The sequence below is a fragment of the Rhinopithecus bieti genome, unplaced genomic scaffold, assembly GCF_001698545.2.
Source record: "Rhinopithecus bieti isolate Rb0 unplaced genomic scaffold, ASM169854v2 scaffold_48884, whole genome shotgun sequence".
Classification (NCBI taxonomy): Eukaryota; Metazoa; Chordata; class Mammalia; order Primates; family Cercopithecidae; genus Rhinopithecus; species Rhinopithecus bieti.
In genome coordinates this window covers 105,929-119,193 of record NW_016819304.1, presented here as the reverse complement: position 1 = coordinate 119,193, position 13,265 = coordinate 105,929, and the positions used below count along the sequence as shown (strand labels likewise).

At 43.2% G+C, this 13,265-nt stretch overlaps 1 protein-coding gene across 1 annotated transcript in view; it reads left to right on the top strand.

The window, feature by feature from the left end:
* Positions 1-13,265, top strand: part of SORT1 (sortilin 1) — a 79,384-nt gene that overhangs the window by 30,719 nt on the left and 35,400 nt on the right. Inside the window, 5 exon segments of the mRNA XM_017858772.1 lie at positions 2,673-2,746; positions 6,131-6,180; positions 7,186-7,313; positions 11,259-11,403; positions 12,543-12,698. Coding sequence (XP_017714261.1) covers positions 2,673-2,746; positions 6,131-6,180; positions 7,186-7,313; positions 11,259-11,403; positions 12,543-12,698 — 553 coding nt within the window.

The following is a 13,265-nucleotide window of genomic DNA, read 5'->3' as shown; positions in this document are numbered from 1 at the left end:
GGTTTTTTGCCTTTTTTTTTTTTTTTTTTTTTGAGACGGAGTCTTGCTCTGTCGCCCGGGCTGGAGTCCAGTGGCCGGATCTCAGCTCACTGCAAGCTCCGCCTCCCAGGTTTACGCCATTCTCCTGCCTCAGCCTCCCGTGTAGCTGGGACTACAGGCGCCCGCCACCTCGCCCAGCTAGTTTTTTGTATTTTTTAGTAGAGACGGGGTTTCACTCTGTTAGCCAGGATGGTCTTGATCTCCTGACCTCGTGATCCGCCCGTCTCGGCCTCCCAAAGTGCTGGGATTACAGGCTTGAGCCACCGCGCCCGGCCCCGCTTTTTTTTTGAGACAATTTTACTCTTCTTGCCCAGGCTGGAGTGCAATGGCGCGATCTGGTCTCGCTGCAGCCTCCACCTCCCGGGTACAAGCAATTCTCCTGCCTCAGCCTCCAGAGTAGCTGAGATTACAGGCATGTGCCACCATGCCCAGCTAATTTTTTTGTATTTTTAGTAGAGACAAGGTTTCACCATGTCGGCCAGGCTGATCTCGAACTCCTGACCTCAGGTGATCCGCCTGCCTTGGCCTCCCAAAGTGCTAGGATTACAGGCGTGAGCCACTTTGTCTGGCCTCAGAGTTATGCTTAGCAGTGGAGGCCGGGGGAAGGAAACTAGCTTGCTGGGGAGTAAGCTTCAGATCTTAGAACAATTCCTGGAAATTGGCCTCAGCAGCTTAAGCTGAAAGCACTACAAGGGAGCAAGGAGCCCTCTCTAGGAGTGAACAGGCCCATAGAGCTCCCCTTTGACTACTGCATCTCCTTTACCAAGTGTCTCAGGATTATTAAAACAGCACTGTCCTCAGGAAGAGACAGATACAATCTGCTTCTGTACCTGAAATGTTTTCTACTTAACGGTAAGTCTGAAGTACATATAATTGGGCTGGAGAAGAGGGACCAATTTGTACTAAAGTGCAAATAAGTGGTATTGAATTCTGCCTTGTCTTTATAGGTAGAATTAGGTAAATTAGAAATGCTGGGATGTGCATATATTACCAAGGGAGAAAAAGTTAAAGGAGAATGGTGGGTGAGAGTACAGGAGTACTGAACATAAATTCTGCCTAAATAAGTTACATTTAATTTCACCTAGACTAGGACATCTCTGTCCCGTCTCCGCTGAGGCCAAGCTCAGTAAGCTTACATTGCCAGTGTTATGTTATCAGTCAGGGTTTTGTTAAGTCTCTGCTACGTTTCAAACTATTGGCCAATTCCTCCTTTTGAGAACTCTTAATTATTTGGCTTCTGTGACATTATTCCTTTTAGTTCTTCTAGCTTTCTAGTATTTCTTCTTAGTATCTTCCTTAACCTCCTTTCAGCCTACCCTTAAATGCCTACTCCTCATTTCACTGAGCAGTCTCTTCCACTCTTACCATTTAACTACCACCACCTATAATGTATAGGATTTTCAAATACTTATCTCTAGCCCTGGCTTTCCCCTAATGCATCATATTTCTGTCTTGCTGCCCCCTGAATATCTCTAGCTGGATGTTCCACAAGCACCTTAAATCAATTTAAAACTGAGCTTCCTCCCTACTCTTCTCTCAGACCTGATCTTCTTCCCTTAATCCTTATACTAGTTAATGATATCACAATGCATCCTATACCCCAACCAGAAAACCAGAGTGACCAACTTACACGTGCACACACACACACACACACACACACATCCCCCATACCCCTACCTCTCATCCTGCCCTGGAGGGAAAGTCATCCAGTTCTGCTATGCTAGCTTCTAAATTCTTGCAGAGCCTGTTCCTCATGGCCAGTGTTCAAGACCTCATTAGCTCTTACCGAACTAATGTGGCAGTCATTCACTGCTTTTCCTGCCTCTAGTCTGGACCCTCTGAAATCCATCTTTCCCGTTCTCATCCAAGTACTCCACCTAAAAAAGTGAAATGGACTGTGTCATCCTCATACTTAGCACACATTCCTCCTGGGAGCACCTCATATGCAATAAACCCTGGAGTCCTTACCATGGCACAGAAGGAAGGCTCTCTGTGAGCTGGCCTCACCTTTCTGCCTAGCGTTAGTTCCTCATTTGCTTACCTTGGAATTTACACTCCAGTAATGTCTGATGGCTTTTAGCTCCCTGCACACGCTGCAGGGTTTATGACCTCCTTGCCTTTGCTAATACTAGTCTCTGTTTGTGCCCCAACACCTCATCTCCCTGTTTGCCTTCTTTTGGTCCCACTGCTCATCATTTAAAACTCAGTGCAGCTGTTTTCTTCAGGAAACTATCTCTGATGCAGTGTTCCTCCTCTCCCCACTGCTATACTAGACCATATTTTATAACTCTGCATAGTGTTGAACTTTCCTCTTATCTATGCCCCTTGTTAAACTGTGAGCCCCTTCTCTCAGCAGGGAGTGTGTCTTATTCATCTTTGTATCCCCAGTGCAACATCTGGTACAGTGCCTGGCACATAGTAGGCACTTCATACACATTTGTTATTCTGAACTTTCAAGACCCCAAAAGGGCCCAGATAAACCATGTGTGCGTCTGTGGAGCTCGGGCAGCTCTGATGGAGCTTCAGTGTGTGTTTTTACTGTCCTGAATGATTGGATATGAAATATTAAAGGTCATATAAGCAACTGCACAGGATAAAGCTGGAATTTTGATAAGTCATTTATAATCTTTCAGAATGGCCTGTGGGTGTCCCAGAATTTTGGGGGAAAATGGGAAGAAATCCACAAAGCAGTATGTTTGGCCAAATGGTGAGTAACAGAAGACTCCATCTGTGCAGAGCCCTAAACCCTTCCTGATAGTGCTGCCAAAAATCACATGAATGAATATTGAGCACTTACTGTGTGCCAAGTACTCTTCAGGGTGCCATAAGGGATATCAGAGAGGGCTATGACACAGGCCTTGACCTGGAGGAGCTTCTCATTCTGCTGGAAAAGAAGACTTAGTCTCACTTAAATGTTAGAACATAAAGTATAAAACAAGGCATGTAACTGAGTTGCTGCTGCCTGCCCAGGGTTCGTTCTCTATGAATGGTGACATCAGTTAAAATACAATAAAATATAGCTTTAATTTAGGGATTTAAATACTTCTCCATGCCCAGATTTACAGTCTCTTGTCTAGAGTTCCATTTCAGTTATGTAGAACATGGCAAGGAATCAGGAAGAAAGCTGAAAGAGCTTCCAGACTCCTGAAGTCACATTGTGCACCAAAACTCATTCACTTTTCTCGGAGAGATTCCCTGACCCTCGGGTGCCTGCTTAAAGAGGATGGAGTGGAGGGAGCTCTTACTTGGAAGTCGCATCACCTTTGTTCTATCCTCACTGTGCTGCTAGTCAGGGGCTCAACCTTTCTGGGCTTTAGTTTTTTCCTTTTGTGAAAGGAGTCTTATTTGGAGAATGTGGGGATGGCTAAGCAAGAATTGAATTAAGAGGCTTCATGCCTCCAAAATCTGATTAGGCTCAGAATGTTGTTTAGAGCCTCTTTCTCCTTTCCCTTTGACTAATTTCAGCTAATTTGTGAATCCCAGTTTATAGCAGATTGGTTCCAGAGGTGGGATATGTAACTGCTGCAATAAGCACGTAACAGCTTTAGAATTACAGCCTGAGAGCTGGAAGGAGGTGGAATTACTCTAAAAGAACAGACAAAAACTTAGAGAATAAACAGTATGAAATTCTTTAGTGCTAGATCAAGAAAGTACACCTGCGTTAGTAACTTCTAATGGGAACACTGTGTTATAGTTTGATACAATTGATGTTCATGATCAGGACCCACAATACCAAGAGTTGCCTGTACTGTAGGAATCAAGAAAGTGTAGAATACAATTTGAAATGCGTCTACCAAGATTAATTAAAGTATTAAATATGTTGCTTAAATAAAGTAGGCCTTTTCTAGAAATGTTCCTTGTTCTTGAGATAGGATATTGCTCTTCTGTCCAGGCTAGAGTACAGTCACACAGTCATGGCTTATCGCAGCCTTCACCACCTGGACTTAAGTGATCCTTCTCCCTCAGGCTTCCAAGTAACTAGGACTACAGGCATGTGCCACCATGCCTAGCTAAGTTTTGTATTTTTATTTTGTGGAGATGTGGGGGGGTCTCACTGTGTTGCCCAGGCTGATCTCAAACTTCTGCGTTCAAGCAATCCTTCCTCCTCAGAACCTCCCAAAGTGCTGGGATTATAGCTATAGGCCACCATGCCTAGCCCCAGAAATGTCTTTTTAATGAGGTTTTTATAGCACCACTGTGGTACACATGCCACATTTGCTTTCATTTTATGTATTCTAATGAATTGTATTTGTACCTTATACAGTTTTATCAGGAAGGAAGGAATTTTTTTTTTTTTTTGAGACAGTGTCTTGCTCTGTTGCTCAGGTTGGGGTGCAGTGGTGCAATCTCGGCTCACTGCAGTCCCCACCTCCCAGGTTCAAGTGATTCTCCTGCCTCAGCCTCCTGAGTAGCTGGGATTACAGGCGTGCACCACCACACCCTGTAGTAGAGATGGGGTTTCACCGTGTTGGCCAAGCTGGTCTCAAACTCCTGATCTCGTGATCTGCTCACCTCAGCCTCCCAAAGTGCTGAGATTACAGGGCGTGAGCCACCGGGCCAGGCGGAAGTAATTTTTAAGATAACTAAGTTAAATTGTTTCACTCCTGATGGAACTAAAACATGTAGGTCATGTGTAAGTAAGACTTCAGTAATTTTTTTTTTTTTTTTTTTAGATAAGGCCTGGCTGTGTCACCCAGGCTGGGATGTAGTGGCACAATCTCTGCTCCCTGCAGCCTCTACCTCCTGGGCTCAAGTGATCGTTGCACTTCAGCCTTCCCAGCAGCTGGAACTACAGGCATACACCTGGCTAGTTTTTGTTAAATTTTAATCATTAAAACTCATATTTAGCCACGTGCAGTGGCTCATACCCATAATCCAAGCACTTTGGGAGGCTGAGATGGAAGGATCGCTTGAGACCGGGAATTCAAGACCCGCCTGGGCAACATAGTGAGACCCCATCTCTACAAAAAATTAATAAAAAGGAAAAAAAAAAAAAGCCAAGCAAGGTGGTACACCCCTGTAGTTCTCGTTACTCAAAAGAATGAGGTGGGAGGATCACTTGAGCCAAGGAGTTCGGGGCTGCAGTGAGCTGTGATTGCCCCACTGCACTCCAAACTAGGTGACAGGGCAAGACTCCATCACTTAAATAAAGAAGCACAACCTTATCTTTAAAACTAAAAGTTATTTTAAAATAGTATTTTGTTTTGTATCCTATGCAAGGTTTTACTTTTGTAACCTTTTTTTTTTGTTTAGTGTCTAAATATGAATAACCAGCCTGCTGCTGTTTACTCACCTTTTTAGATCTCTAGTTTCTAGGAATTTATATCCTAAAGTTCTGAAAGAACATTCTCAAAACCAACACCTTTTTTTGGTTGTAATCCAGTAAGTGCCAGGAGGGTCTGAATCTAGTTCCCTGCAAACTCCCTTTCCAGGTTACATTTTAAATAATTCAACCACTGACCTAGTTGTCTATTTGAGATGGAAGAACTAAATTATTTAGCTCATACAAAGCATTGAACTAGATTCTGAAGGGAAACAGCAAAGCATAGTACCTGCCATGAAGAAGCTAATTTATATAGTAGGAAAGGTAAGGCACATACTATGCAAGTTAAATAAGAAACAGGAGGCAAATGCATGCCAGCTGCTCTAAAACAGAGTTTCTCAACCTCAGCACTAATGACATTTTGGATCAAAGAATTCTTTATCATGGAGGACTGTCCTGCGCATCATAAATATGTAACAGCATCCCTGGCCTCTACCCACTAGATGCCAGTAACAACTCCCCCACCCACCCCCCACTTGTGACGATCAAAAATGTCAGAGGCAAATGTGGAGAGGGTGAGTAGACCAGCATGACTGCCTGAAAGAGTTCACTTAAAGAAGTGGTAGACTATAGAGAACACGTGGGCTGGGCAGTGGGGAGCTTGACGGGCAGAGCTGTGAAGAACCAGGGCTCAGCACCTGAGAAGCGGTGCTTGTTGGTACCTGTGAATGAAGCTTGTTAGACCTGCTAGAAAGTTTGTGAGTAAGGTCAACACAGTCTTTCAGCAGTCTTAAACTATTTCTTTTCCCCATTTTTGCCTCATTGTAGGGGATCAGACAACACCATCTTCTTTACCACCTATGCAAATGGCTCCTGCAGTAAGTATATTTTAGTCCCAGAAAATAGTGTCCTGTTGTCCATTCGTGGTAGAATTTTCTGGATTGTGCAAGGTAGAAACATAAAAGATCCTTCTATTCTCCTGAAATTGTAATAGCTAAAGAAAGCTGTTAGTGATTATTAAAATCTTGAAAATAAAACCAAATTACTACACTATCCAGATCAAGTAAAAATGTAGGCTATACGTAGAGGCAATATTTAATATTAGCCATGTATTTATGTAAAGCAAATATTATGCTACAGACAACAGCAAATTGAAATGCGTAGTTACTTCTGCAGGAAAGCATGGGTTGTGTTTGTGTTTGCAGAAGCAACTGGCTTCCCAAATGATGATACAATTTCAAAACAGAAAGCAAAATCTTTCATTTACTCATATTTCAACAGATATCTGAGCACCTGCTCATATGCTAAACACTATTCTAAGGATGGAGTGAACAAAACACCCAAGGCCTGCCCTCATGGAATGTAAATTCAAGTAGGGGTGTTGGATGATAAACAAGAAAACCAAAACTCAAGCTGGGCATGATGGTTGCATGCCTGTAGTCCCAGCTACTTGGGAGGCTGAGACAGCAGGCTTGCTTGAGCCCAGAAGTTCAAGGACAGCTTGGGCAATGTGGCAAGACCCCCAGCTCTTAAAAGAAAAGAAAACTCAAGACAATTTAAAATAGGATAAGATAATTCTAAACTGTGCTATGAAGAAAGTAAAGCAGCATGCTGTGGCTTTGATGTTTTCGTGAAACACTGTATTGAAATTAAGTAATCGCTTACCTTTCCATCGAGCATAAAATCTGAAATGTATAAAATAAAACACAAGTATGAATTTCCTAAATCTAATGCTGTATCACGTTTTATGTTGTCACTTGATTAACATGCATAGTATTTAAAATGGTTTAGCTATAAAATTAAGACTGATTCTAAAACAACTGCTTTGAACTAGGCTCACCAGTAAGTGAAATTTTAATTAATATTTTGTCTTGTTTAAGAAGCTGACCTTGGGGCTCTGGAATTATGGAGAACTTTAGACTTGGGAAAAAGCTTCAAAACTATTGGCGTGAAAATCTACTCATTTGGTCTTGGGGGACGTTTCCTTTTTGCCTCTGTGATGGCTGATAAGGTAGGTATTGCCCTGTTCCCTTTGGGGTCTGATATTTCTGCAAATATCTCTCCTATAGATTCTCTTTATTACTTGGCACTGACAGAGTTTCTTGTCTTTTTGCTATATTTAGTGCCACTGTGAGTGTTAGGGGTGATTCTTTTTGCAGAGGCTGATTGAATCTGATAGGCTACTCTGCACTTTGGCCTTCTGTCACCACATGAATTCTGGTATCTTTTCTGGGATTTTTTTTTTTTTTTTTCTTGAAGCAGAGTCTTGCTCTGTTGCCCAGACTGGAGTGCAGTGATGCGATCTCGGCTCACTGCAACCTCCGCCTCCCAGATTAAAGCAATTCACCTGCCTCAACCTCTCAAGTAAGTGGAACTAAAGGTGTGTGCCACCACACCGGGATAATTTTTGTATTTTTAGTAGAGATGGGATTTCGCCATGTTGGCCAGGCTTGTCTTGAACTCCTGAGCTCAGGTGATCCCCCCGCCTTGGCCTCCCAAAGTGCTGGGATTATAGGCATGAGCCACCGTGCCTGGCCAGGATATTTTGATCCAGGGTTTGGGCATTACTCAGACATGGACATCTGTAGAAAGCAATCTCTTGTTCACTATCCAAAAATAAAGATACAATTGGATAACATTAATTTATTGAGTGCCTACTATATGCCAGGTACTATTCTAAGTTCCAGGAATATGGCAGTGAACAAAACAGATAAATTTCCTGCTCTTAGAACTTATATTTAAGGGGGAAAATAAATACTCAAAAAATAAATATGAAGGCTAGAGATGGTGGCTCATGCCTGTAATTTCAGGACTTTGGGAGGCTGAGGCAGGTGGATCCCTTGAGGCCAGGAGTTCAAGACCAGCCTGGGCAACATGACAAAACCCTGTCTCTACAGAAAATAGGAAAATTAGCCGGGCATGGTGGCATGTGCCTGTAGTCTCAGCTACTTGGGAGGCTGAGGCGGGAGTATCGCCTGAGCCTGGGGAGGTTGAGGCTGCAATGAGCTGTGATCATGCCACTGCACTCCAGCCTGGGTGATAGTACAAGACCCTGTCTCATAAATAAATATAAATGTGTGTGTGTGTGTGTGTGTGTGTGTGTGTGTGTGTGTGTGTGTGTGTATCAGGTAATAATTAAAGCCGTGAAGAAATCTAAAACAGTAAGAAAACAGAAAGTGTCAAGAGTCAGTGCTCTTTTAGACAGAGTGTTTAGGATGGGCTCTCTGAGACCTAAATGAAACAAAGACATGACCATGTGGCCATCTGGGAGGAGAGTAGGATGAGGCACAGCCAATGTGGAGACCCTCAGGCTGGAGCATGCCCAGTCAATCCAAGCAAAGGGGAGAAGGGCAGTATGGAGGAAGCACAGAGAATAACAATCCAAAGTGGGGCCAGCGGGGGCCTGACCAGACCTTATGCAGCCTTTGCAGGTCACAGTTAGGATGTGGGCCTTAGTCTTCCTGTGTTGGGAACTATGAGAGGGTTGTGAGCAGGGGAATGCTGGGATTTGGCTTCTCTTTTGAAGAACGGGTGTGCGCAGAACAGCCTGACGGGCACGTGCGGAAGCAGCGGGAGTGCCGGGAGCTCTCTCAGGAGTCCAGGCTGGGGAGGTGGTAGCTTGGCCAGGTGCTTGGCAGTGGGTGAGAGGGCAGGTGGTGAGACTGTGGGTCTATTTTTAAACATATTGCTAATAGGACTTGCTGATGGATTTGATGTGGGTTGTGAGAGAATGAGCAGAATCAAGGGTACCTTTAAGAGTTTTTATCCTGAGCACCTGAGTGGTGGTGCCATTTTCTAGGATGGCAAAGACTGCAGGAGGAGCAGGTTGTGGGAGAAAAATCAATAATTCAGTTTTGGGCCGGGCACGGTGGCTCATGCCTGTAATCCCAGCCCTTTAGGAGGCCAAGGCGGGCAGATCACTTGAAGTCAGGAGTTTGAAAGCAGCCTGGCCAACATGGTGAAACCCTGTCTGTACTGAAAAATACAAAAAATTAGCCAGGTGTGGTGGCGCATGCCTGTAATCCCAGGTACTCGGGAGGCTGAGGCATGAGAATCACTTGAACTCTGGAGGGAGAGGTTGCAGTGAGCCAAGATCATGCCACTGCACTCCAGCCTGGGCAACAGAGTGAGACTCTCTCAAAAAAACAAAAAAAAGCATTCAGTTCTGCATATGAGACACCTATTAGATATCTGAATGGAGATGTCAAGTGAGCATCTGGGTATATGAATCTCCCTAATTGCTATGATATGAGAAGCCATGTGACTAGATATCTTCTGGAGGAGTAAGTAGGTAGCAAAGAGGTGAGAGGACTGAGCAAGCCCTGAAGCACCACACAACAGAAAGTTGGAAAGAGAAGAATCCAGCAGAGAAGACTGAAAGGGAGGAACAAGGGAGGGAAAGGGAAATCAGGACCATTGCGTTAGGTGCATTTTGAGAATAATCCACTGGAGTTGGCGAAGTGGAGGTTGTTGGTGACTTTCACAAAAGCACTTCATTGGAAGTTAAAAGGCTGATTGGAGTGACTTCAGTGAGAACTAGAAATGAAGAAGTAGGCAATAAGTACGGATAACTCTCCCAAGCCATTTTGTAATATCCTCCCAACAACCCTGTGAGCTAATAGTATTATCTCGGTTTTATAGGTGAGGAAATTGAGTAACTTACCTAGGGTCAACAATAGTGGAATCCTGCTGGAAATCAGACTCAAATTCCACAGGTAGCCTCCTATGCTGTACTGCATATATGGTATAATTCTGTCTACAGAATTAAAATTTTGCGATGTACTTTTGAACTCTGGTTTCTACCTACAGCAATGAGAATAAGATTCAATGTAATGAGACATCTTGGTATAAGTTGAATAAGTTAAATGTACTTATCACTGAACTTTAGAGAGTGTTTAACCTAAGGAAACATTGACATTAATTCTCATGCCCAGGCTAACTGTATCTAGTAGCGATTTTAAGCTATTTATCAGAGAGTTAAGTTTTAATTGCTTTCTTAACAGACTCCTTTCGCCAGCCAAATACTCCCTGATCAGTTTCCTTATAGTAATTTCTGACTCTCCTTGGCCTCTTTCCAGCCCATGCCTGTTCCTTCATCCTGGCTATTCTGAGAGACTTCCTTAGAGAGAAGGCGTGTTACATCTTGACTTCCCTTGTGATCTCCCAAATATGGGTTTCATCTCTATTTTCTAGACCCTTAATTATATAATTCTTTAAATTATGCAAGGACTGTATGAAAGGGACCAAACTTTTATGCAGTAGTCATCATTTTAAGAATTATCCGGCCGGGCGCTGTGGCTCACGCCTGTAATCCCAGCACTTTGGAAGGCCGAGGCAGGCAGATCACGAGGTCAGGAGATCGAGACCATCCTGGCTAACACAGTGAAACCCCATCTCTACTAAAGATACAAAAAATTAGCCGGGCGTGGTGGCGGGCACCTGTTGTCCCAGCTACTCGGGAGGCTGAGGCAGGAGAATGGCATGAACCCAGGAAGCAGAGCTTGCAATGAGGCAAGATCGCGCCACTGCACTCCAGCCTGGGCGATAGAGCGAGACTCCGTCTCAAAAAAAAAAAAAAAAAAGAATTATCTGAGTGAGTGTATGCAAATGGCTATAAAGCCAACCTAAAGATGTTCCCATCAAATCCTTAGCTCTACTGAAGGAGATGGACTATCAGAGACCAAGACTATACTGTCTTACAGGGCCTCATCAGAATGAAGAATTCAAAGAGAAAGCCAAGATAGCCTTACTTAGAATAGAATGGATTGTCCGTTTACCTAGAACTTTGCTAGAGCTAGAAATTGCTTTGGTAATTGGTACTATGACCTTTCATTCATAGCAATTGTACCCAGTGGAGAAATGGATAATAGTAATTATTTAAAACATTCTTGTTCATGTCCTTGCACATGGCATCTTGGCTGAAAATTAGAAAGATAAATACTGACATCTGTTCTAGGATACAACAAGAAGGATCCACGTTTCAACAGATCAAGGGGACACGTGGAGCATGGCCCAGCTCCCCTCTGTGGGACAGGAACAGTTCTATTCTATTCTGGCAGCAAATGATGACATGGTATTCATGCATGTAGATGAACCTGGAGGTAAGAGCTTTTTAGTGGCTTACCCTTAAAAGCATAGAGATGTAAGCTTTGAGCAGCTTTTCTTTTTACATATCGAGTTTCCTCTTACCCCTAGAAATTTATTAGTGCCTTACTGATTATTCTGTCCTAGAGATAATCTGTAGCCCCTGTTAAAAATGCCACTTGTTTTCGTACTCTAAGGTAGCTTGTGTGTATGTTCAGGTGTTCTAGAGCAGAGCTGCTCAAAGAATGGTCAGCAGACTGGTACTGATTTACAAACTCTCTGTTACCAGGTAAGTACAGAAATTGAGAGCAAGAGTTTGGAAACTCTTCTAGCCTTTCGACAAAGCAATTTTATGTCTGTTGGATCTAATGATAAAAAATTAGGGGCTTATGGCTGGGTGTGGTGGCTCACGCCTGTAATCCCAGCACTTTGGGAGGCTGAGGCAGGCAGATCACGAAGTCAGGAGATCGAGACCATCCTAGCTAACACGGTGAAACCCCGTCTCTACTTAAAAAAATACCAGAAATTAGCCGGGCATGGTGGTGGGCTCCTATAGTCCCAGCTACTCAGGAGGCTAAGGCAGGAGAATGGCATGAACCCGGGAGGCAGAGGTTACAGTGAGCGGAGATCGTGCCACTGCACTCCAGCCTGGGCAACAGAGTGAGACTCTCTCAAAAAAGAAAATTAGGGGCTTATATTTTGTTTGCCTTTTCATTTTCTACTGATTAGTTTTTATTATGTTTTACAAAAGCATCAGTTTGTGACATATTGGAAATCTTACAAATTGATCCTTCACTACAGATAGTTGGAGAAGCATTGTTCTAGAGTGTAAAGATTTAAAAAGTGTAAACTAAACACAGGGCCTCTCCCACCAAAATATATCTGAGAAGAGTTTTTCTGTAACATCTGATTATTCAACAAACTCAGCATCTGCCATATTCCAGGCACTAAGCTGGGTACTAGAATTAAAGATGGGCATAAAAATCTTGAGTATCAAACCTTGATTAATTCTCAGGTCTGAGTCTTCATCGTGAAGAGACACAGTTGGCTACTGTGTTTGGTCAGGCAGACAATCATATGTGTGGTTAGACTATTGTTTTTTTTTGTCTTTGGTTCCACCCAAAACTTAGTATTTTTGTTTGTTTGCCTATTTCAGACACTGGGTTTGGCACAATCTTTACCTCAGATGATCGAGGCATTGTCTATTCCAAGTCTTTAGACCGACATCTCTACACTACCACAGGTGGAGAGACGGACTTTACCAATGTGACCTCCCTCCGCGGCGTCTACATAACAAGCGTGCTCTCTGAAGGTGAGTCTCGGCACCGCGGTGGTGCGCCGTGCCTTCAGTTGCATGTGGTAGGACTTGAGGCTTCGGAGAACCTGTCCTCTAGTAGTGTTGCTTGCCAAGCCAACAAGCCTACCCATGTACATTTTTTTGTTTCCTTTTTTCATTGTGGCAACATATGTATAACAAAACTTGCAGTTTTTAACATTGTATAAGGTACAATTCAGTAGCATTAAGCACAGTCACAATGTTGTACAACCATCACCCCTATTTCCAGAGCTTTTTCATCATCCCAAACAGAAATTGCACCAGGTGCACAACCACTCCTCGTCCCCAGCCAGTCGTCCAGCTCTGGTAACCAACATTCTATTTTATGTCTCAATGAATTTGCCTATTCTAGGTAGCTCATGTAAGCAGAATCATACACTATTAGTTGTATGTCTGGCTTCTTTCACTTTGCATATTGTGTCAAAGTTCAGCCATATTGCAGCATGTTTTAGAATTTCACTTATTGCTTTTTAAGACTAGAATAGATATATTCCTTTGTTTGAATATAGCACCTTTTGTTTTTTTTTTTTTTTTTTTTTTTTT